Raw genomic sequence first — 10,757 nt, 5'->3', positions numbered from 1 at the left:
TGCTGAACCATCGCAGCTATGCCCCAGCCCCTACCCTGAAGGAGTCCCCAGGGTCCATGGGCAGTACTTCCTGTATAGGGCTGTCTGGGAGCCACTCCAGGGCCACAGAAATCTTGTCTCAGACTCAGGGTATTTTGTTTTCTGTTTCATGTAAATGTTCTTCTGACTAACGCCAATCTTATGTCCATAGAACCAGAAGATTTTTCCAGAGGTAAAGGTAAGGAGGAGGTGAGAGTGTCCTAGGTCTGCCCTTCCAGGGGTTAAGAGCCTGGGTTAAGAGCCAGGCAGGAAGCTCTCAAGAGCATTGCTCAAGAGTAGAGGGGGCCCCGGAGGCCCCGGGAGGGGATGGGAGGGGAACACTAAGGCTGCCTCCAACCAGATGCCCCCCACCCTCCTCAGCTTCCCTCCCACGGCCTGGAGAGGTGAGACCAGGTATGGAGGCTTGAAAGCCCCTGGTTGGAGGAAGCCACAAGTCCCCAGCCACATGGGAGTCCGGGCAGGGGGAAAAGGAAGCAGGAACAGGCCATCAGCCAGGACAGGTGGTAAGGCAGGCAGGAGTGTCCCTGCTGGGAAAAGGTGGGATCAAGCACCTGAAGGGCTCTCCAGAGCAAAGACAAACACTGAGGTCGCTGCCACTCCCACAGAGCCCCTATGCCCCGCCCAGCTATAAGGGGCCATGCCCCAAGCAGGGTATCCAGGCTGCAGAGGTACCATGGCTAAGTCACACCAGCTGCAGTGGCTGCTGCTGCTGCTGCCCATGCTCTGTGGCCCAGGCACTGGTGAGTCTGCCCCAGCCTCCCCTGTCCTAGGCAGCTCCACCACTTACTGAGCACTGCTCTGTGCTAGGCATTATCCTAAGTCTGTCCTCATTTTAAAGACAAGGCAGCTGGAGCTCAGAGAGGGTTCAGAGCTTATCCAAGGTCGCACAGCTGGTGGGTCCAGGAGCAGGTGGAACCCAGAGCTGTCTGACGCCCACATGTTTAACGGCCCCGCACTCCCAGCAAAATTGGGTCTAGAGATTGGGTGAAATCAGGATGCCAGGTATGTAGCCTGGATCCTGACTAAGGTCTGGCCCCAAACCGCAGCTGCCTGGACCACCTCATCCTTGGCCTGTGCCCAGGGCCCTGAGTTCTGGTGCCAAAGCCTGGAGCAAGCATTGCAGTGCAGAGCCCTAGGGCACTGCTTACAAGAAGTCTGGGGACATGTGGGAGCCGTGAGTACCACCAAGGATGCACAGCAATTGGGGGTCTGAGATGAAGGGTGCTGGGTGGGCTCTGAATGGGCAGGAGGGGAGTGGAGTCCCCACAAGGGATGGTTGAGATGGAATGGGATGAGACGAAATGAGATAGGATGAAATGGAATGGGATGGATGTGATGGGATACGATGACATAGAATAGATGGAGTCGGATGAATGGGATGGGATGGGATGACAGAATAACAATGGATGGATTGGGATGGATGAATAGAAGAGATGGATGGGATGGGATGAATAAAATGGAATGGATGAGTTGGGACAAGATGGGCTGGTGGGCAGCCACTGGTGCCTTGGAGTGCTCTGTTGGCCTCTGCCTGAGAGAACCTCCCCATTGGAGCTGGGAGCCTGCCCCCCACTCATGTGTCCTGCACCTTGGGGCCCCCTCCCTCCCCAGGATGACCTATGCCAAGAGTGTGAGGACATCGTCCACATCCTTAACAAGATGGCCAAGGAGGCCATTTTCCAGGTAATGAGGCCTAGATCCTGGATGAAGGTTGGGGCCCAAGAGATGAGGGACAGAGCAGGGAAGAGGTGAGCCCCCTAAAGGGGCCATTTCCAGGCTGAGGAGGAGGCCTGGGTGCCTAATAACTCCCAACTCCTCCTGGCTGGGAGTAGGTCCTGGCCCTGAGCTCAACAGCACAGCCAGAGATAGTCCTTCCTGAGGGGAAGGGCCCCTACATGTGCCCAATTACTTAACTCCTTGAAACTTTTGAACTCCAGTGCCCTGGGGGAATAGGGGTAGGTCTGCCCTGGTGGGGCCTTGTGTCCAGGGACTTGGGTGGGATAGACCTCAGAGAGGCCCAGCTGACAGCCCACTCTGGCCTCCCAGGACACGATGCGGAAGTTTCTGGAGCAGGAGTGCAACATCCTCCCCTTGAAGCTGTTCATGCCCCAGTGCAACCAAGTACTCGACGACTACTTCCCCCTGGTCATCGACTACTTCCAGAACCAGATTGTGAGGGCTGCCAGCTCACTTCCTGCCTGCCTCCCCACGCAGGCCCCTGTGCCCACCCATGGGGAGTTACACACATAGCACCCCAGCCGGCTGGACACACACACACAGCACCCCATCCAGACACATACACACACACAGCACGCCAGCCAGTCAGACACATACACAAACACAGCACACACACAGCACCCCAGCTGGTCACACACACACACACACACACACACACACACTCTGCCCACAAAGGGCCCAGGAAACTAAGTGCCCTTCAGCCATGCACCCGACCACAGGCCCCCAGGTTCAGGTTCATATGGTGGGCTTGCACGCTCACACACCCTTACACTCTCACTCTCACACACATGCTTACACACTTATTCATGCTCACATATATGCTCACGCTCATTCACACGCAATCCCAGCCACCTCCCTTAAAGTCCCCACACAGCCCCATCTTTGCCTTTTGTCCCCCCACATAGAGTTCTAAACCACAGCACCCCCACTAGGCCTGTTTCCTCCCATTCCAGTGGTCCTGGTCCCTGAGCCCTTGGGCCAGCATGAACAGGGGTGGGCTTCCCTCCCATAGCCTAATACTCCCACCCTGTGCTGTGCCCCAGGACTCAAAGGGCATCTGTATGCACCTGGGCCTGTGCAAATCCCGGCAGCCAGAGCCAGAGCAGGAGTCAGGGATGTCAGACCCCCTGCCCGAACCTCTGTGGGACCCTCTGCCAGACCCTCTGCCGGACAAGCTGGTCCTCCCCGTGCTGCCCGGGGCCCTCCAGGTGAGGCCTGGGCCTCACACACAGGTGAGGGAGGCCCCCACAGCCAGTTAAGTGGGGATCCGGAGGGCTAGAGCCACCTCTGAAGCCCACGAGCGCTGGGCCCTGGAAGAGGCAGAGCCGGGAAGGTGACGGGAAGCTCCAGGCAGGGCCTAAGGGAGGAGGGAGAGAAAGGGAGGGGAGGAGAGCCTGGAGAGAAGAGGGAGGGGAGGAGAGCCTGGAGGACTCTTCTCCCAGCACCCAGCCTGGCCTCCACCGAATTCTCTCCCCAGGATCTCTCCGAGCAGCAATTCCCCATTCCTCTCCCCTACTGCTGGCTCTGCAGGGCTCTGATCAAGCGGATCCAAGCTATGATTCCCAAGGTGAGGTATCCAAGGCCACACAGAGCCCAGGAGGGTCCCCTGCAGCTCCCACCTCTCTCCCAACTCACACCCCCATCAGGGCCCAGCTGGCTGCCAGAAGTTAGGAGGGGAGAGAACCGCTTGTGCATTGCCCCCACCTGGGGACCCTGGGGCTCCGGCTCAGGCCTGGTAGGTACCAGGCCTACAGTTCATGCAACAAACATTAAGCCCCCACTGTATGGAGGTGCCAGGCCAGGTGCCAAAGTACACGAATGGACAAGATGCAGCTTTGTTCTCCAGCAGCTCACCAACTGATGGAGAAGGATCCCCAGAGGTCCCTGTAGAAAAGTTGCTTTGATCTTTCAAGAGGGGAATTTCCACAGATAGATTCCCCATCTCTGCCTGAGTCCAGTTTGGAGTCTTCCAGACCTGCAGTGGCTGTTGTCCAATGGCCCCACCAGCCCAGGGCTACCTTGCCCCAAAGTGAGGCCCAAATGAAGAAAGGCCCTCCCCTCTCAGCCTTTCCCAGATGGGGTCTCATGGGCCACTGCGGACTCAAGGCAGCAGGTGAGGTTCCTGCTGAGGCAGGTGGTTCATGTGAGCCCAGGAGACCAGCTTGAGCAACATGGCAAAACCCCGTCTCTACTAAAAATACAAAAATTAGCCAGATGTGGGGGCGGGTGCCTGTAGTTCCAGCTACTCGGGAGGCTGAGGCAGGAGAATCACTTGAACCCAGGAGGCAGAGATTGCAGTGAGCTGAGATTGCACTCCAGCCTGGGTGACAGAGCAAGACTCTGTCTCAAAAAGAAAAGAAAAAAGAAAAAAAGAAAGATCACTGCAGAGATCACAGTGAGAGGTGATGGGACAGGGATGGAGCTGAGGGCTGGTCTGGAGACGCATTTGGGAGGTGGGCCCGCTGCACTTGGGCATGGATGCTGGAGTGTGAGGACCAGGGAGGACTCCACAGTGACTTTTACAGACTGGCCAGAGCAACCAACCCTCTGTAATACCAGCAGCTGAGATAGGGATACTCAACAAGAAATGGGTTTGAGTAGAAAAAGAGAGCTCCCTCCTGGCCATGTTGAGTTCAAGATGCCTGTGTGAAGTGCAGGAGAGGAGAGTCAGGCAAGCAGCTGAATCTCAAGCCTTGGGGGAAAGTCAGGTCCAGCATATCAGTCTGAGAGTCACTAGCTGTGGGCCACAGACTTTGGGACCAGACGTAGGTCTGAAGCTGGCTCCTACACTCAGCGACCCTGTGTGAGTCCCCTGCATCCCTTGGACTCTCTGATCCCCAGTGTCCTTATTTGTGAATAGCCTTGCCCTCCCTTCTAGAAGAGAATGAGGGAATGTGTAGGAAGTGCCTAGCTGGGTGCTGGGCAGAGAGTGGAGGCTTGCCAAGTGAAGGCCCCATGCTGGCTTCTCTCCGCCCCCACCCCAGGGTGTGCTAGCTGTGGCAGTGGCCCAGGTGTGCCGCGTGGTACCCCTGGTGGCAGGTGGCATCTGCCAGTGTCTGGCTGAACGCTACTCTGTCATCCTGCTCGACATGCTGCTGGGCCGCATGCTGCCCCAGCTGGTCTGCGGCCTCGTCCTCCGGTGCTCCATGGATGACAGCGCTGGCCCAGGTGAACCCACTGCCCCCTCCTTAGCCCAAAGCCTGCTCTCCTCCTCCCCCTACCCTGCCCCTGTATGATGCTCTCCCTCTCTGGTCCCGCTGCAATGCACCAAGGACAGAAACCTAACGCCTCTGCAGGGTGGCCTTGCCTGCTTTCCCCCTAACGCTCGCGTCTCTGGGGTTGCCCACAGGAGAATGGCTGCCACAAGACTCTGAGTGCCGCCTCTGCATGTCCATGACCACCCAGGCCAGGAACAGCAGCGAGCAGGCCATACCACAGACACTGCTCCAGGCCTGTGTCAGCTCTTGGCTGGACAGGGAAAAGGTACAGGGCAGGCACATGGGGACTCATGGTCAGGGCCTGTTCAAGGTGGAAGCCTGAGCCCACGAAAGGCTTTGCAGCCAGAGACACATAGGATGGGCCAGAATGGAGCGCAGACAGGCAGGCAGGATGTGGGGCAGACAATGGTGGGACTGTAAGTTAGGGCAGAGCCTGTTAAGGGTTAGGAGTCGCCTCTGGACAAAGGGCTGTGGGCTCCAGAGACCAGCAGGCCCCCTCCATGGGCTGAGTGAGCACCAGGCAAGCCTTCAGAGGCCTGGTTATCTACTAGGAAACGAGTAACGCCAGGGCCAGCTCGAGCCAGGGAAGGGACTGGCCTTCTCTCCAGGGTCCTGATCCCATTACTGCTCCCACACTCCTCAAGGTTTAACTCACTCAGGACAAACCCATCTGCAAAAGGAGAGGGTTGGGCTTGAAGGTCCTAGGGCCCCTGCCAATACTCAGTCAATGACAGGAAATCTCACTTTTTTTTTTTTTTGAGACCGAGTTTTGTTCTTGTTGCCCAGGCTGGAGTGCAATGGCGCAATCTTGGCTCACTGCAACCTCTGCCTCTGGGTTCAAGAGATTCTCCTGCCTCAGCCTCTCAAGTAGCTGGGATGACAGGCATATGCTATCACGCTCGGCTAATTTTTGTATTTTTGGTAGAGACAAGGTTTCACCTTATTGGTCAGGCTGGTCTCAAACTCTTGACCTCAAGTGATCTGCCCGCCTCCCAAAGTGCTGGGTTTACAGGCGTGAGCCACTGCACCCGGACAGGAAATTCCCTTCTTAAAGCAAGATCCTGTCCTGAGGCAAGCCAGCTGATGCTCTTCCCAGGAGGCAGCTGTCCACACTGTGCTCCCTGCTCAGCAACTCCCAAGCCTCCCCGCTGCCCATCACATCTGGTATCAAGGACCAGATGAACATTAAGTTTCCTTCTAGAACTGAAACGGAGGTGGAGGGAGGGAAGGGTGGTGGCTGAGATTCCACCCCTCTGCCTCAGTCGTCCGTCTCCAGCATCACCTGCTTTTCTGATGGAAGTCCTCCATTTCAGCCAGCTCCGGTTTGTTAAGGGTTTTAACTGCAGCCAGAGCTGTTCAGTGAGGGCTGATGGAGGAGTCAGAAGGGAACCCTAAAGTGATCCAGGGAAGTGGAGAGGCCACGACCACACGACAGGAGAGTGCTGCAAAGGGCCCGGGTCCCCTCCACAGCTATGTGTCTCCTTCCTCAGTGCAAGCAATTTGTGGCTCAGCACACGCCCCAGCTGCTGACCCTGGTGTCCAGGGGCTGGGATGCCCACACCACCTGCCAGGTACATCCACCCCTCCCAGTTGGTCCTAGGACTTCCCTCGGCTCCCAGAACCTCTACCCTTTGGGCCCGTGATCCTCAGAGGCCCCACTCCCATGGGTCCAAGGTGGTCCCAGGTGCATAGGCCAGAGACTGGGAGGCACCCCTCACTGTTTCCATGTAGAAAATCATGACAGTATGGAAAAGGGGAATGGGAAGGGAGGGACGCCCCGAGGAGTGCGGCTGGATGTCCATTATGGGATGGGGCTGTGTTCCCTGGCCAGTGTGTGCTGGTGGGGTAGGGGTACAAAGTAGGTGTTCTGGAGTTAAGATCTCACCTCCTCAGACTCTAAACCCTAAGGCCTGTGGCTCAGGGAGTGGCCCGAGGGGTCTCCAGAGTCACACTGGGAGCACCCGCTAGGCGGGAGGTGGCGTGAGTGCTGTTCTTTTCCGGAAGAGCTGGGTGTGGGGAGCTGAGGGGGCCCAGGCCTCAGCCCTGGTGCTGTCCCTGTGACAGGCTCTCGGGGTGTGTGGGACCATGTCCAGCCCTCTCCAGTGTATCCACAGCCCTGACCTCTGATGAGAACTCAGCTGTCCAGGTGAGTCCAGGTGAGTCCAGGCCCCCAGTTGCGGGGAGAGAAGAGGGCAGGTCCTGACCATCACGGCATGGGAGGCCCTTCTGCTCCCCAAGCAGGAAGAGGCGGCTACTCCTGCCGGCTGCTCCATCCTCCCTCTCACCACGCAGCTGGAGGCTCCTGAGGCCTTCTGGTGCGCCATCAGGAAAACGCCCTTTCTGGGACCCTGAGCACTCCCCTCCCCTAGAACCCCGGTAACCGAGTGCCCAACCACCAGCTCCCCACCCACCTCCCCCCACTCCCCTCCCCCTGCCCTGCCTTGTCCCAGGCCTCCCCCTCAGAGCTTGCCCCAGGGACTCTATGGTCCTCAGGGTTCAATGTATTCCAACCAAGGCCAAGCTTTCCTGGACTCAGGGAAAATCACACTTTGCTACCAAAGCTATCTCCCCTCAGATGCCAGGAAGGCCATGATCATCTGACTCCACCCTCCTGAGGCACATTCTCTCCCTGACTGTCATGTTGTAAGTCAGAGGAGCACTTTAGGACGGAGGGGTGGAGGCAGGGCCAGATGCAGCCTCTGTGAACAGGTGCCTGGGGGCTGGGAAATGGCCCTAAGAGGGCAGGACACAGCGACCGTGGGCTTAAGGTGACCCTGAGCACAAGCTTAGTCCACTTTACAATTCTGTTCAGAGCCAGCCCGTAACATGGTGGTCATTTATTCATTCGTTCCCTCATTTTAAAAAATGTAAGGCCGGGCATGGTGGCTCACGCCTGTAATCCCAGCACTCTGGGAGGCTGAGGCAGGCGGATCACCTCAGGTCAGGAGTTCGAGACTAGCCTGGCCAACGTGGCGAAACCCCATCTATACTAAAAATATTTTTAAAAATTAGCTGAGCATGGTGGTGGGTGCTTGTAATCCCAGCTACTCAGGACGCTTAGGCAGGAGAATCACTTGAACCTGGGAGGCAGAGGTTGCAGTGTGCCGACATCATGCCACTGCACTCCAGCCTAGGCGACAGAGCACAACTCTGTTTCAGGAAAAGAAAAAAAAGGTATTTCTTTGCCAGGCAAAGTGGCTCACACCTGTAATCCCAGAACTTTGGGAGTCCGAGGCGAGTGGATCACTTGAGGTCAGGAGTTCAAGACCAGCCTTACCAACATGACAAAACCCCGTATCTACTAAAAAAGTAAAAAATTAGCCAGATGTGGTGGCACACACCTGTAATCCCAGCTACTTGGGAGGCTGAGGAGGAGAACTGCTTGAACCTGGGAGGCGGAGGTTGCAGTGAGCTGAGATTGTGCCACTGCACTCCAGCCTGGGCAACAGAGCGAGACTCTATCTCAAAAAAAAAAAAAAAAAATGTAGTGAGTGCTTGTGGCCAGGCCATATCCTAGGGTAAGGGCCATGGCTGAGCCCTGCCCTCCTGGAGTTCACAGCCAAGTCCACTTCTTCCATCTGAGGCGGGGGAGCCAGCCCTATTCCTGAAACCCTGAATCACAAGCCCCTGTGGGAGGCAGTGGGGAGGGGAGGTCCTCCCCCACTCAGACCTGACCCACAGGAACCAGTTAAATGTGTCCTTGCCCCACTGATGACAGCTGGGGACCTGGGGGTGGGGAGTCACCAGGAGCCGGGCAGTCACCTTTTCCCAGCTCCCAGGCTCCCAGCCTTCCCTACTGAAACAGCAAGACCATTGGGTTGGCATGGGAGGCCTGGACTTCAAACCCAATTCTGCTATCACCTGGCTGTGGGTCCCCAGGCAGGACACACGCACAGTCCCTCTCTGGTCCTCATCCTCCTCAGCTGCAAAGGAAGAGCCAAGTGAGACGGGCTCTGGGACCATGGTGACCAGGCTCTTCCCCCTGCTCCCTGGCCCTCGACAGCTGCCACACTGAAAAGAAGCCTTGGATCCCACACCACCCTCCTCGCCGCCCTTCCTCGGGAGTCACTTCCACTGGTGGACCACGGGCCCCCAGCCCTGTGTTGGCCTTGTCTGTCTCAGCTCAACCACAGTCTGATGCCAGAGCCACTTCCATCCTCTCTGGTGTGAGGCACAGCAAGGGCAGCATCTGGAGGAGCTCTGCAGCCTCCACGCCTACCACAACCTCCCAGGGCTGGGCTCAGGAGAAACCAGCCACTGCTCCACAGGACAGGGAGTAGAAGCTGAGCCCTGCCTCACACCCACCCCCATGCACTCAAAGACTGGCTTTTACAGCTATTTGTAATTCAAAATTCGGAAGAATAAAAAATGAGAACATATAGAACTCTAAAAGATAGACATCAGAAATTGTTAAGTTAAGCTTTTTCAAAAAATCAGCAACTCCCCGGCGTGGTCAAGGGTGGACACTGCACACTCTGGTATGATGGGATGGCAACCAGGCAACCTTTCTTCCTCGAGATGCTCTGCTGCTTGAGAGCTGTCGCTTTGTTAAGATATAAAAAGGGGTTTTCTTTTTGTCTTTCTGTAAGGTGGACTTCCAGCTTTTGATTGAAAGTCCTAGGGCGATTCTATTTCTGCTGTGATTTATCTGCTCAAAGCCCAGCTGGGGTTGTGTACGCTAGGGACCCATTCCTGTGTAATACAATGCTTGCACCAACGCTAATAAAGTCCTATTCTCTTGTATGAGAAAGAAAAAGACACCGTCCTTTAAAGTGCTGCAGTATGGCCAGACGTGGTGGCTCACACCTGTAATCCCAGCACCTTAGGAGGCTGAGGCAGGAGGATCACTGGAGGTCAGGAGTTCGAGACCAGCCTCGCCAACATGGTGAAACCCCATTTCCACTAGAAATACAAAAAATTAGCCAGGTGTGGTAGCGTGTGCCTGTAATCCCAGCTACTCAGAAGGCTGAGGCAGGAGAATCGCTTGAGCGCAGGAGAATCACTGGAGCCCAGGAGGCGGAGGTGGCAGTGAGCTGAGATCGCACCATTGCACTCCAGCCTGGGTGACAGAGCAAGGCTCCATCTCAGTAAATAAATACATAAAAAGCGCTGCAGTAGCTGTGGCCTCACCCTGAAGTCAGTAGTCCCAGGCCTACCTCACTCTCTCCCTTGGCAGAGAAGCAGGTGTCCACAGCTCCTCTTGCTCACAAGCGCTCCCAGCCTGCCCTCTGGCTGCTGCTCTCCCCTCCCAGTCTCTACTCAATGGGATGAGGTGAGGTCGTGAGGACACCAAAAATCTAAAAATAAACAAAAACCCAAATAAGCCTTAGCTTTTTTAAAGACTGAAATGCCTCAAAGTGTCCCTTTATTTATAAAATAACTTTTGTCATATTTCTTATACATGTTTCTTGTAAGAAATTCAGAAACTACAGACAAAAAGAGTGGAAATTAGCCACTGTCAGGCCTCTGAGCCCAAGCTAAGCCACCCTATCCCCTGTGCCCTGCATGTGTACATCCAGATGGCCTGAAGCAACTGAAGATCCACACAAGATGTGAAAATAGCCAGTTCCTGCCTTAACTGATGACATTCCACCATTGTGATTTGTTCCCGCTCCACCCTAACTGATCAGTTGACTTTGTGACAATACACCCTCCCCGCCCTTGCAATAATGAACTTTGTGATATTTCCCCACCCTTGTGAATGTCACTTTGTACGATACACCCTCCCCACCCTTAAGAAGGTACTTTGTCATATTCTCTCCG

At 56.0% G+C, this 10,757-nt stretch overlaps 1 protein-coding gene across 7 annotated transcripts; it reads left to right on the top strand.

Moving 5' to 3' along the window:
* The first annotated feature begins 634 nt into the window (after positions 1-634).
* On the top strand, positions 635-10,339 carry SFTPB (surfactant protein B). 7 transcript variants are annotated; one of them, XM_033175325.1, is made up of 11 exons: positions 635-779; positions 1,086-1,213; positions 1,651-1,722; positions 2,086-2,211; positions 2,820-3,008; positions 3,254-3,343; positions 4,761-4,944; positions 5,126-5,259; positions 6,485-6,565; positions 7,059-7,150; positions 8,918-10,339. In XM_033175325.1, the coding sequence occupies exons 1-10, from the start codon at positions 677-679 to the stop codon at positions 7,119-7,121; spliced, it is 1,170 nt and encodes a 389-aa protein (XP_033031216.1). In that variant the 5' UTR covers positions 635-676; the 3' UTR covers positions 7,122-7,150; positions 8,918-10,339. The 7 variants fall into 7 exon arrangements, with proteins under 7 accessions (XP_033031216.1, XP_033031222.1, XP_033031218.1 ...); XM_033175331.1 differs by having other exon boundaries at positions 645-779; positions 2,820-2,984; XM_033175327.1 differs by having other exon boundaries at positions 645-779; positions 7,059-7,140.
* The last annotated feature ends 418 nt before the right edge of the window (positions 10,340-10,757 follow it).

The sequence above is a fragment of the Trachypithecus francoisi genome, unplaced genomic scaffold (assembly GCF_009764315.1).
Source record: "Trachypithecus francoisi isolate TF-2019V2 unplaced genomic scaffold, Tfra_2.0 Lachesis_group17, whole genome shotgun sequence".
Taxonomy (NCBI): domain Eukaryota; kingdom Metazoa; phylum Chordata; class Mammalia; order Primates; family Cercopithecidae; genus Trachypithecus; species Trachypithecus francoisi.
The sequence above is the reverse complement of the archived record's forward strand: the minus strand, read 5'-3'. Positions and strand labels throughout refer to the sequence as shown.

What these genes read in the sequence shown, in the direction of transcription:
- SFTPB (XM_033175325.1), top strand. Translation starts at nt 677, where the DNA reads ATGCCCCAAGCAGGGTATCCAGGCTGCAGAGGTACCATGGCTAAGTCA. An exon ending in GCTCTGTGGCCCAGGCACTG is followed by an intron (nt 780 to 1,085) that starts GTGAGTCTGCCC and finishes CCCAAACCGCAG; the next exon opens with CTGCCTGGACCACCTCATCC. An exon ending in TCTGGGGACATGTGGGAGCC is followed by an intron (nt 1,214 to 1,650) that starts GTGAGTACCACC and finishes CTCCCTCCCCAG; the next exon opens with GATGACCTATGCCAAGAGTG.